The sequence below is a fragment of the Neopsephotus bourkii genome, unplaced genomic scaffold (assembly GCF_033783945.1).
Source record: "Neopsephotus bourkii isolate Nb327-2 ecotype Australia unplaced genomic scaffold, CSIRO-AGI_Nbou_v1 NB_532, whole genome shotgun sequence".
In the NCBI taxonomy this organism is placed as follows: domain Eukaryota; kingdom Metazoa; phylum Chordata; class Aves; order Psittaciformes; family Psittacidae; genus Neopsephotus; species Neopsephotus bourkii.
The window spans coordinates 2448013-2460978 of NW_026901033.1; the positions used below are offsets into that span (position 1 = coordinate 2448013).

At 48.6% G+C, this 12966-nt stretch overlaps 1 protein-coding gene across 6 annotated transcripts in view; it reads left to right on the plus strand.

The window, feature by feature from the left end:
• PHLDB2 (pleckstrin homology like domain family B member 2) overlaps positions 1 to 12966 on the plus strand; it is a 115424-nt gene that overhangs the window by 49350 nt on the left and 53108 nt on the right. For 5 of the 6 annotated variants that reach the window (XM_061350614.1, XM_061350617.1, XM_061350619.1 and 2 more), the window contains exon 2: positions 12191 to 12303. In XM_061350614.1, the coding sequence (XP_061206598.1) occupies positions 12252 to 12303 (52 nt within the window). In that variant the 5' untranslated portion in view covers positions 12191 to 12251. Of the gene's footprint in view, positions 1 to 2348; positions 2381 to 12190; positions 12304 to 12966 lie in introns of those variants that run through there. The other variant, XM_061350615.1, reaches the window with a different exon arrangement.

Here is a 12966-nt window from a genome sequence, read left to right on the forward strand (position 1 = left end):
AGCAACAGTTCTCAGCTCTTTAGTTTCACTGGCATGCTGATTTTAAAGCATTCCCTACTCCTAAAACATCCAAGAGAGCGTCTTTTGTTTTACATTGCCAGACTCCTGCCTGTTAGACATTCCAACTTATCAAGTTATTTTAAGGCTGCAGCTACGGCTGGTTTTGAGTGCCTCTTGTCATATTAGAAGTAAACCCTATTCCTTATTTTTCTCTCCTTTGCTGCCAAGAAACAGATGACACTGACTCAGATAAGATTTTCCCAGCAGATATGTATGAGGGGAAATACGTGCTCTGTTTGACCCAGCTTAGCTGCCATCCCACCTGCTGTGCAGGAACCAACTAAAGGCACTTTTCAGCACATTGAAAGTCTTCCAGAGTAACAGTTTAACCACAGGAGCAAAGTTACTCCTTTCCGCACTATTAGACACCATTTTCCCTAGGGAGTTTTTTTTTTGCACACGATTACTTGGAGTTTTCCCACTTAAAAGGAAAGGGAAGATCACATGAGACCAAGAGAAGGCTGGCTGCTTTTGGCTGTGGCTGTGCCAGAGTTAAAAGTCGTTCTTGCCTCTTCCAGCTGTGAGCATGTCCTTAATGCTGCATTTGCTATATATATATATATATATATATGCCTTTATTTATTTTAACTCTGTGTTCTCCTTGCTTGTTCAGTGAAAAGAAACGGAAGAGCGAGGTTCAACACTAGCAGTAAATGAAGCATTTGGTTATTTGTGGAGGCAGCACTGGAAAGCACATTTAGGTTCTGGCCTATGGCAATTAGACTCTATGTAAACTACAGTAGAAACCAGGGCAGACAAGCCCTCTTTTTGTCTTTTAATACTCTCTGGTACTGTGTTACTATATAGATTCCAGATTTTAATGAGTTATTACTAAGTTTACATCGTGCTAAAGTAACGGTTGTAGCCAAGCCAAATATCCCCTGGAATACTCAAGGAAGAAACCAGACCACAATGAACACTATTCCCCCCACGGTGGATGGGAACGCTGTGATTGTGGTAGCAGTTTTCATCCGTATGAGCTGTATGAGCTTCAACTCATCCCCCAGGACCCGTGTGCAGCAGGTATGTTCTGCGATGCCCGAATTTCCTCATTGGGAAACAGAGCAATGAGGCCACACAGCACCAAACACGATTGCTATGCAGGATACTCTGCCTCGGTGCCCTGTGCGGAGTCCTCTAGGATGGCTTGCATCTGTCATTGCTTGAGTTTTCCTTACCAAGCTGATGCTATAAGCACACTTCCTAAGGCAACGCTCCTTAGACACCCTGGGCTCCCAGCATCCTGGATGTGGGACAACACCTCCCAGGAGGCTCTTCATCCTTTCAGTTTGCTTTGGTAACAGCTGTATCCCAGCGGTTATCTCTGCTGCCTCTACCCCCCAGCAGCCTCCCAAGCAGGGACCTCTGGCGGGATCTGGATTGGCACCCCTAATTGAGCAATGTGCTTTGCTGAGCTGGCGTTGGTTTGCACGCTTGCTTTGGTTTGGAAACCCCACCAGCGAGGCTCAGCCAGGCTCACCGGCCCGCTCCCCACTTTGGGATGCTGAAATGGTGGTTTCAGATGTGTGCATCCTTCCCTGGTGCTCAGCACCTGGGGTCTTTGAGGTGCCCCGGGTGTGTACGCACACATATGTGTATTTATATATATGTGTATATATATATGTATACAGAGCTACACGCACACGTGTGTGTTCCTGATGTTAGACTATGGGAGGCTCTGGCCGGGTGTGACCCCGGGCTGGGGTGAGCAGCAGGAACACCACATCTGGGCACGGCGGCAGCCCGGCTCTCCCCTGGAGCTGCGACGGCGCAGGGCAGCCCCCCCTCCAGCACATCTGCCCCAGGAGGAGGAGGAGGAGGAGGAGGAGGAAGGGCGCAGGTAAACGCATCCCCAGCCCCAGGCGCGGAAAACGGGCCCGCTCCCTCGCAGAGCCGCCCTGTTTGCTCCGCTCCTCTCGCGGGCAGGAAACTGATGCGCGATTCGTGTCTATGGATCGTGAACCGCCGCCGGAGGCCCCTCCGTTGTCTGTGCCCCGGGACGGCCCCGACAAGACACCCCCCCCGCTATCCGTGTGCGCGTTTCCCCCTTCCGCCCGCCCGCTTTCCGACCCTCGCCTGCCCCCCCCCGGTTCCGTCTCCTCTTCGGCCGCCCCGCTGCCGCGACCCCGGCCTGAGGGGAGCGAACCATTCCGCCCGCGGGGGTGCCCCTCACCCCAGCCCCGCCGTGGGGCGGAGCGGCGCGGGGGGCGGCTCCCGATGGCGGTGGAGGGAGGCGGCGGGCGGGATGCGCGGGGGGCAGCGGCGGAGGCAGCAGGGCGAGGAAGAAGAGGAGGAGGAGGAGGAGGCGGCGGTGATGGTGGTGAGTGCGGGACTAGGGGAAACGCCGTCCCGTGGGGCGGCTGCTGCCCTCCGGAGCGGCGGTGGCGGCTCCGGTGTTGGAGCCTTGCGGGGATGGGGAGAAGGTCCCTCCCCGGCGGCGCAGCTGCTCACAGCTGTCCCCGGGTTTGGGCTACTTTGAAGGGAGTTTGTGCCAGCCCCTCTGCCGTCGCTCCCCTCGCGTTTCTGGCAGGTAGGGGCGGTGGGATCCCCCCTTACTGTCCGGCTCGGCGGAGACCCTGCAGCTCAAAGGGTCGGGACCCCCCCGCCGCGTCCCTATCGGCGCCGGCCGCTTCTCCCTCTTTGTCCGGGTGTTTCCTCTCCCCCGGTGCTGGCGGGGAACAAAGCCTCTGCTCCGGCCGGCGGCGCCGAACCCCGCTCGTCTTATGGGGCAGGGGAGGTAAGGGAGGAAGCGCAGGGCTCGGCTCTGTTTTCCGTCGTCAGTAATCTACCTGGTGGAAGGGAGGACGCCGGACTGGGCTCTTTGTCCGCGCTTCTTTGTTAGGCTGCCTGCTTTTAAAGCCTCCTGCGGCTGTGCGGAGGCTGCTGCGCCCAGCGGAGCGGGGTCCCTCCCAGGGCGGTGGATGCCGTCCCTGGATGGAGTTCGGCAGCAGCAGCCCGGCTGACTGGCGTGCGGGAATCGGAAGGGGTTTGGGCTCCGTCTTCCCTGACCCATTTGGAGCCTGTAAGGCATCCAGCCCGGTCAGCAGCCCGGGTCGGGGTGCGCCTTAGTGGCCCCTGTAGCCGCATGCTCGGTGGGGAAATCATCGTGGGTCTCGGAGCTCTTTCGGAAAGCTACCTGCTGCTCCCCCGCAGCAGGAGGAACGAGGCTGGGAGCCGACGTTCCCCCCGCTCCTTCTGCTCCTTACCAAAGCTGCTGGCTGAGGAATGTCCCCATGTGCAGAAGTGTAAATAGACTGGCTGTGCTTACATTAAAGGCTCAAGAGACGGACGGGCTTTCTGCGCCTGCCGCTGAGTGCTTGTGTGATTTTTAAACACATGGGGTTTTATCACCAGTTCGTTTCCCCCCACATGCTCGGTTTGTCAACGGGATGTTTTGTCTCTGCTCATGCCCAAATCCTCCGTGTCTGCATCTCCAGGGCAGCTGGGGGTGTATGTGTTGGCACTCTGAACGTGGTGGGTATCTCACCTATGTGCTGTGCGTTCCCTCTCTTTTGGGGGAATAGAGAGGCAGTTTTGCAAGTCCACTTCTCAATTTTTCCTTTCCCCATGGTGTCATAGATAAGGCTCCCAAAGATAAGGCATTAACACGGGAAAGGGAGGGAGGAGGTGAGGCAGAGCAGTGCCAAATGGAATCACGAAGACCAAGGACAGGCTTGTTTTTCCCGCAGCAGAAGGTAGCAATGTGTGAGAGAAAGGAGGTGAAGGAAGAAGGTGGAAAAGCACTTACCTTTGCTGTCAAAGGGTGGGTGTGGTGTATGCTGAGCTAAGAGGGTGACAGAGATGCTTTTAGGGCAGTCAGATAGTAACACCCCATCATCGCCAGAGGGTTTTGTTTGGTTTGTGCAGTTCCACTCCAGCAATGCATTTCCCTTCCATTTTGACAAATGCTAAATTGACTCTTTTGTGTGTCCATGTTTTTACTGAGGGAATGGAAAATTTTGGCAGGGAGCAGGACAGGAAGATTAGTCATTTTCTCTGTATTGGTTACTGGCCGTGCTTATCGAGGCAGTTCCTTGAAGGTATGCAAAGACACCAGCTGACCATTGCTGGGAAGGAACAAAGTCACTCATGATAAATCTGGAGTAGTTTGGTTTTGGATAGGAAGCAGAGGATGGGTGAGGTAAAGATTGCAGGTCCACCTTGAGGCTGGAGTTGGATCAGGACTAAAGGGGTTTGGATGGGAAGATCTCGCCCTTTCCACTTAAATATCCTGAGGGAAGTTGAAATAGTGAAAGTGGGTGGGGGGGAAGTGCTGGTGGTTGCCCATAAAGGAATCAGTGCTCTGTTCACTGCATGTGGAGTGTATTCTCTCAGGTAAACAGTTGATTCTGATGTGTAGTAACTGCTGGTATGGCAAATAGTGCTTCCTGTTGAATTAAACAGCTATAAGACAATGCCTTGTTTCAGGTGTTCAGAGCAGATGTTGTTCATTTAGGTTTTGTTCTGGACTGGTGGGGCACATCCAAGATGCTGTGGAAATCCAAGGGGAGTTATCACCTGCAGAAGGTGGTCCAGAGACTGCAATACAGGAGTGAACTCCATAGATGTAACCAGGATTGTTTTTATTTACTCAAATCTCATGCAGGTAGAATCAGTTTTTAAGAGAACCATGTTACTTAACTTCTTTAATTATATGAAATGGTGTAACTGCAGGTTTAGTGCCTGTATTCCTCCCTTGAGGGAATGCAGTACTGGGACTTGCTGATAGATGCTGCCCTGTATCTGTGTAGGCAGCCCCAGGGCTTGGTAGCACAGCAGCCAAAGCGGATGCCACTTGAGCTGTCGCTGTCATGATGTGGTTTGCCAAGCAAGTGTGATGAGAAGCATTTAGTCTGGAGGCATGCTCCCTGCCCTGGGAGTGCTGGGGAATGAAGAAGCGTTAGGGAGCTAGAGGGGACGTTTGGAAATGTGGGGCAAGCATCTCAGGATGGAGACAAATTGAGGAGAAATGGGCAAACGGAATAAGAGAGACAGCAACTGTCAGAATAAGTGGGCACTGGAGGCAAGTATTAATGGAAGGAAGTGACAGGCCCAAAGCGGCAGTGAAAGAAATCAGCACGGAGGAAAGCAGATCGTGGGCAAAGGTTGCCTGAGAGAGTAATGTAGTAGACAGGGAAAAAATGCTGAGGACATTCAGGCAGGCCAAAACCAACAAGGGAGTAGACGGTCTTTGAGGCAGTTCTGATTTGTTTTTCTAGCTGCTTAGATTTCCTGTGACTTACCTACCTGCTGTGGGTGACAAGCTCTCACTGGGTTGGTTAGGGGCACCCTTAGAGACAACGTTTATCATGTCAGCTAGGATGGGAAAGGAGAAGCTTCTCTTTAGGTTCTTCCTGCTCTCCTACAGTAGGAATTTCTGCTCCTGTGCAGTCTGGAATTCGCATTCCTAATTGTTTTTCCTGACATTTTAGACGAAGAAAGTCAGTATTCCTTGGGCTTCAGGGGTGAGAATGATGTTGGTCTGAAATATTTATGTGCATTGATAACTACACCAGGTATGTTGCTTGTCTGGGGGTTTGTTCACCTGCACAAGCAGATATAAGCAATCGCAGTGCACCGCAGAGCTTTCTGTTTGCTATCTCTCGCTGAAATGTTTGAGTCTTGCTTTGCAGACCTTTTGAGCACGCTAGTATTTTCAATAGGAAAGAAGTTAATGGAAGAGTGTCAGGGTAATAGCAGGGAGCTCCTCATTGCTGCTGGGAGATGAATCAGTCATGGGGTCAGATAAGTGACTCTTAAGCTTCACTATCAGAAAGGTACCAAGACAGAATAAAGGAGGATGCCTTGAAGTTGTCTCGTCCTCTGCCAGCCCTGTTTGTCTGGTGAAGAGTTCATTGTTTTAACAGGAATCTCTCCTAATGTGTTTCTAACTGCCGATGGCTTTTGTTTGGGTAGAAAAAAGAACTGTCCTCACCTCGATTTATGAACCAGTGGGGTCTGTGACTGCAAAACAAGGAGGAGGCAGTGATGTCTACTAAAGTAATGTGGTTTGAGTAGGTGGTCTCATCTCTTGTCCTACCAAGCACACAGAAGTGATATTAGATTTATTGGAACATGTACTTTAACAGTTTCAGGTAAAAGCAGCTATTATGGTACAGAAGTTATAAAGCTTCAACATTTTCACTGCAATTTTTCTTGGATGCCCTTGTCAGTCAGTGGCTTTTATGTCAATGGTGTAAATCTCCATTTGTAGTGACCAAGCTGTTATATTTATGCGGTGATGAATGTTTCCTTTTTTTTGATGCACATTTAAAGTTGTCAGTTCTCATGACCTGATTAAAATGATTATGTCTGTCTATTGGAAAGAGCAATTGGCTTGACAATGCCTACAGCATCGATCCTTATCAAGCAGGAGAGAGTCGTGCTTATGCAGTTGGACAGAATACTTAGAAATGTGTATTTGGGTGCCATTTTTGGCGCAGTTATTCCACTGAAATAGATGTGGTTTATGAGGAGACTGAAGTCATTGAAGGGTGTTTTCTGTTGTTGTTGTATTGCTCTCTTTCTGTTCCTTCTCCAATATCCAACCCAATAATCTCTCAGAGGAAGAGATAAGCCATAAGAGCAACTTCCTCTGCCGCTCCCTTTTCCACATCGGAAGCCTGCAGGATTACAGAGGAGTGACTTAGACAAATCTGATTCACAGATACTTGATTTTTAGTTTCTCTAGTGTTGGTGGAGGTGCCAAGCTGTGAGCTTTGGGAACTAAAACACCCTGTGCCTATAACAAGACCTTGTGCTCGCTTACACCATGGCGGCCAAGGTATTGTAGGTCCTATATCATGAAAAACCACGGACTGAGTATTCAGGACTATGCTGGCAGGAAATTAGCTGTAGCTAATTCTCCCAGTCCAGTATATTGTGTTGTGGGAGAGGAGGAAATGAAGAAGGATGTTTAAGGCGACCTTTAAATAACAGCCTTGCCGAGTTGTCCGGTTTTTGGCAGAGCTGACTGCATTCTCTTTTAAGGTTGTGTCCATTTGCTAGTTTATGGGTATAGAATCTCCACCGAATTATGCAGGTGCCCTTCTGTTATTATATTGTTGTTTGACAGTAAGCTTTATGGGGTTGGGGAAAGAGAGAGTTATACTGAAGTGGTTTTGGAGGTAAGCTGTAGATCAGGTTGAGTTTTACTTTCCCATAAGGTTAAGCCTACCAGAACTTCTATTTGGAAGTAAGTGAAGTAAGTCAGGGGAAAAACCCAGTCTTGATTTAATCAGGAGCAAGTACATTGTCTTCAGATTATGCAGGAAAAAGGTAAATCAACTTGATAAGGAAGCAGTCCCTTTATCAGCGTCGGTGTGTTATACCGCTTAAATCTCTTGAGTACTGAAGCTGTCAGCACTCATTCACAGAGTTGTGTTTAGGGTGTAAAGATTGAAGAGGCTTTTTTGTTTCCAGAACAGTGCGTGTGTTATTAGAACAGTTGAAACAGACCCATATCGTTTGAAAACCCTCTTGTTGCAGAACAAATGCAACTCTAATGATGTTGTGAGGACAGTGGCAATGATAGGGGTTTGGCCTTGCCCTCTCCATCACTTTGGGTTTCATCTCTTTTCCATGGGTGGCTGTACTCTGCTGTAGGAGTTTCTGAAGAGAAGTGTCAGAGATGGGAAAGGGAACAGGAGCTGCTGGGAACCACTGGTAATGTTTTACGAGAAACTGAAAATGAAGAAGCAATAAAGAGCAGAAAGGCTTTAAAGGAGATATGGCCAAATTTGAGAGCTGGTTTGGAATTGCCTGTCTGTATTCAGTCAGAGGAGCATTTTAGCAATGCCTGAGGCATTGCAATCCACTTGGTCGTTAATGTGAGAGCAAAGTGGGTGCCAGAGCAGTCTCTGCTAAAGGGAGGTGTAGGTATCAGCCCAGGCAGAACTAAAGAGATGAGAAACAGCACACTGAGAAATTGTTGCCCTAAATTTATGGACTAAATGATGGGTAGGGATTGGTTGAGCTGCGGCTTCAGGCTCCTATGCCAAGGTGTTTTGGTTTCAGTTGGGATAGAGTTAGTTTTCCCTATAGTAGCGGATATAGTACTGCAGTTTGGAGTTAGTATGAGGATAATGTTGATAACACACCGATGGTTTTAGTTGTTGCTAAGTAGTGTTTCTGTTAAGCCAAGGAGTTTTAAGTATTCATGCCCTTCCAACGAAGAGGCTGGAGGTGACCAAGAAGTTTGGAGGGTGCACAGCCAGGACAGCTGACCCCCAACTGACCAAAAGGGATATTCCATACCATATGGCATAATGCTCAGTATATAAAGCTGGTGGAGAAATAAGGAAGGGGAGGGGGTGTGTGTCATTCAGAGTGGTGTCATTTGTCTTCCCAAGTCACCGTTATACATGATGGAGCCCTGCTTTCCTGCTGATGGGAAGTGGGGAATGGATTCCTTGTTTTCTCTGCTTACATGTGCAGCTTTTGCTTTACCTGTTAAACTGTCTGGATCTCACATTTACCCTTTGATTCTCTCCCCTGTCCCACAGTGGGGAGCGAGTGGCAGAGGGGGCTGAGCTGGGGTCAGACCACAACACAAGGGAAAGGAGCTTTTGCTGTAGAAGTCACCCTGCATTAAAGCATCTTAAGATTGGAATCCTTTGTTTGACTTGCTGCCTGTTTGGGTCGTGAATCACTGTGTTTTCTGGTTGTTAGTGAAACAAAACTGAATTTGGCCTGGGCACTGTCGAGATGAAACACGATTGTTAATGCTGTGTACATTCACATCAGATGACTTTATAAAACCCAGATGAAATCAGTTTGCTTTGTTCCAGCCAAGGCAGAGTAAAGCATGTGCTCTGTAACAAGAGTCAGCCTCTCTGGCTGTTGGATGAGGCCCTGCTAACCCTAATCTGAAAGAATATGTTTTCATAAGAGCAGATAAACTGTAGACGTTGAGCTGCTCATCTCCTTGGCTCGTTCATTCATTCATTGTTTCTCATTTATGCCCACAGCAGAGAGTTTTAGGAAGTTCTGCCCCCCCCCCCCCCAATCCAATCATTGCTAGGCGATGGCTTCTCTGATCCCTCATCCACTGAGAGATGTGTAATGAGTTCTCACCATATAAATATTTAACCTTAAAAAGGACATTTTCCCTTTTAGCTATTAGCAAACCCGGGTATTCACCAAACTGAGTCGAAGATTGAATTTTCAATTACAGAGAAACCCTTCCCTTTCAGCTATTCTCTCCTTCATATTTGTCACATTCAGTTTTAGCCATCATTTTATGAGAAAGGATCGGGGGTGTTCTGGTCATCTTACCAATGATTTTAACCACAAAGCAGCAATGTTAGAGAGGCAGGAAATCCAATTACACCTTTCCTGCCTTTTAAAGCAACCGCTCCTTCCGTCTGTTCGTTCCAAGTTGTCCTTATTTTAGTTCTCTGTTTGATGATATAATTACACTGTTGTTACAGAACAGTGTGAGATGCTGAGAGCCACGGTTTTCTGTGTCAGGATGAATGTGTCCAGAAAAGTTACATTACTGGTTCTTTTCCAGGGAGCTCTGGGCTTGAAGTGCAGCATTTTAATAGAGATTACACACACGATATTCCAAGGCAGCAACGTAGAGGTGGTTTCAGCAGGATTTCTGCCCTAGTCCTTCACATTGTGTAGGCAGGCAAAAGGCAAAGAGCCAGTTTGACAAGTGGGAGAAGCGCTGTTAACTCTTGCTGGGGTCATTTGCCTGTCCACCGCAGACCAGGCAGGAAGGCCTTCACTTGCCCCTCAGCCCCACTCCTGGCAAGGAAGGCACCTAGGATGCTATGCAGGTTTCAGGTTTGGGATGCTACGTGGGTTTCAGGGTTGGGATGCTACGCGGGTTTCAGGGTTGGGATGCTACGCGGGTTTCAGGGTTGGGATGCTACGCGGGTTTCAGGTTTGGGATGCTACACGGGTTTCAGGTTTGGGATGCTGCGCGGGTCTCAGGTTTGGGATGCTACATGGGTTTCAGGTTTGGGATGCTATGCAGGTTTCAGGTTTGGAGGTTGTGAGGCAAGCTGGAAGGGATGAAGGAAGGAGTCTCTTTGTGTGATGGAAGACCCAGTGGGGTGAAAAGGATCCTAAATGTTTCATGTCAACAGAAGGACCTGTTGAGCATGAAATGGATTGGAAAGCTATCTGCTGTCCAGGCTGTTTCCCACCATCTGCTGGGGACAGCTTCAGTCCTCTGATGCTGGAGAGGGCAGATGTCGTGGGTGAGGCTTATTAGGGGGTTCTGTGCTCTGAGGGTCTCCTTCCTCACTTTGGCTCCTTAGAGAGCAGCACCAAGGTAGATTGTGTGGCTGTTGGAGGAAGCCCACCTCTTGCTGTTGGGAGGTGGGAGATGGGGTGGGAACTGTCTCTTTAGGACTGAGAAATGATCTTTGCAGGGAAAGAAAAAGCACTTTGAAGCGAGGGCAGCACCGGGGGTTTCCTGGGGTAGCAATGGGGAAGGACAGCACCTGCCCTGCCATGGGGAGAGCATCTTTAGGGGGGAGCAGGTAAGGGAGAAGCCAGAGGTCATGGCAAAGGAGCCTCCTTCTGCTGCAGGGATTACAGCCAGCTCCCTTCTCCCAGGGCTGTCCTCCCAGGAGAGTATCATGAAAAGGCATGGCACAAAAAGTCTGTGCAACAGAGACCTGAAATGCTGGGGCTGTGACGAGGTTAATTAAATAGGTGCCGTGTCTCCAGACAGCCCCAGACATCTGTCTCCGTCCTTCGCTTGTTTTTCTGCTGCGTTTCTATTTGCTTGTCCGCAGTTAAAGCCCAGAGGACCTACAGATGGTCACCATTACTTTTGTCACTCAACGTGGGGTTTTATTTAAGGCTTTTTTTACTCAACCTTTTAAAACCAGATGTGTGTATAAAAAATAAATAAATCTTTCAATAGAACAACTCACTAGAGGTCTTCTGAGTGGATTTAGGTTTAATTTTAGCCTCTAGTGGCTGGGATCTTGTTTGGATGTTTTTTGTAAGCCAGGTCTCTGTTTTGGCAATTTTTTAAGAAATATTTTTCTAATAAACTTAAAAAAAAAAGAAAAAATAAAAATCCCATTGCATTCCAAGTCTGGCTTCTTTGGAACCTTGGGGATCACTGCATGCCAAAACATTTTCTGTGCTTTGGATCACATACCTGGTTTTGCATGGGTTTCTCCGTGATTGCAGGATGCTGGTGTTGTTGCATGGGCTGAAAGTGGGCTACGGGCTTTCAAATATAAAACCTTCTTGTGAGATTTCACTTGGAGCATTGTGTGCGGTTCTGGTGTCCTCAACATAAAAAGGACATGGAACTGTTGGAACAAGTCCAGAGGAGGCCACGAGGATGATCAGGGGCTGGAGCACCTCCTGTATGAAGACAGGCTGAGAAAGTTGGGGCTGTTCAGCCTGGAGAAGAGAAGGCTGAGTGGAGACCTCATAGCAGCCTTCCAGTATCTGAAGGGGGCCTATAGGGATGCTGGGGAGGGACTCTTCATTAGGGACTGTAGTGACAGGACAAGGGGTAATGGGTTAAAACTTAAACAGGGGAAGTTTAGATTGGATATAAGGAAGAAATTCTTTACTGTAAGGGTGGTGAGGCACTGGAATGGGTTGCCCAGGGAGGTTGTGAATGCTCCATCCCTGGCAGTGTTCAAGGCCAGGTTGGACAGAGCCTTGGGTGACATGGTTTAGTGTGAGGTGTCCCTGCCCATGGCAGGGGGGTTGGAACTGGATGATCTTAAGGTCCTTTCCAACCCAAACTATTCTATTATTCTGATTCAGCAGAAAAGTCCAACCTTGTTAATGCTTTCGTAAGGCAGCCACAGGATCGCAGACAAAACTGGGGAGCTGTGACCAGTAACTGCCTGTGCAGAGTCAGGGTCAGAGATAAGGGCTGATTAGCAAATGAAATACGGACTTTTTAACTGATGAAACAACTGCAGAGAGTCTTTGTGTGGGTTTCTGGTTTGGTTTCTTTCAGAGTCTCTACATTAGACATGGAGTGCCCTTTGCAACTACCGTAACGTATTTCTTCTTGAGTTGTCTCTGGAAATGTTACCATAGGGAAAACCAGTTTTGGTCTATATTGCACACTTGAAAGATGCTCTCAGAGTCCACTTCTTAACAACATCTTTTCATTTTGTTACTTTATTTGCAGGTCAAAATTTACTGGGTTCACTCAAATTAGCGTTGTTTTAACCATCCTGTAGAGGACGAATATGATGCCAAACAGAAGCAACCTCTCCTCCTCCTTTCAGAATGTTGGATCAGGTAATCTGTTAATAAAACCAAAGTTTGCTTGTAAATGTACTGAAATCTGTTAGAATTTCTTACTGATTTTGGCCCTTTAATTCTCCTGGCACGTGGATAAGCTCAGTGCTCTGTTCTTATTCCATGTCTAACTCCATTTACCAGCCAAAAGAAGGCCACAGCTGGATATGCTGCAGCCAGCCAGCCCTCCCCCATCAGTTTAATGCCTGGCTGGAATAGATATCAGTGACCCCCAGCTAAAGAGCTCAGGAAAGGAAGAAAAGGAATGAGGGGAAAAAAAAGAAGACTAATAAGAAAGAAGGAATTTCTTTCCATATAGCTCCAGGCAGCAAATACCCTGCTGAACAGAGGAGCCTTGTGCTGCACACTGAAGGTTAACCAGTGAAAGCTGGGGCTGACCTGGATGCAGGATGGGTTCAGTGCACACTGTGTGCCAGAGCAACCAGCCTCAGTCCCTCTCACCTGCCTGTGAGGGCAGCGTCAGCCAGGCTGTGTGATACATCCTAGCATATTCCTAAAGTCTCATCCCAAACGTAACCCCAAACGTAAACCAAACAAGATCTGTTTTGTGGGAAGCAGCTATGGTTTGGTTAAACACACGCTGTTGTCCAGTTGGAATGGAACTGGGTGATGAGGGCACTGTGGTGCTGGAACCAAAACCGC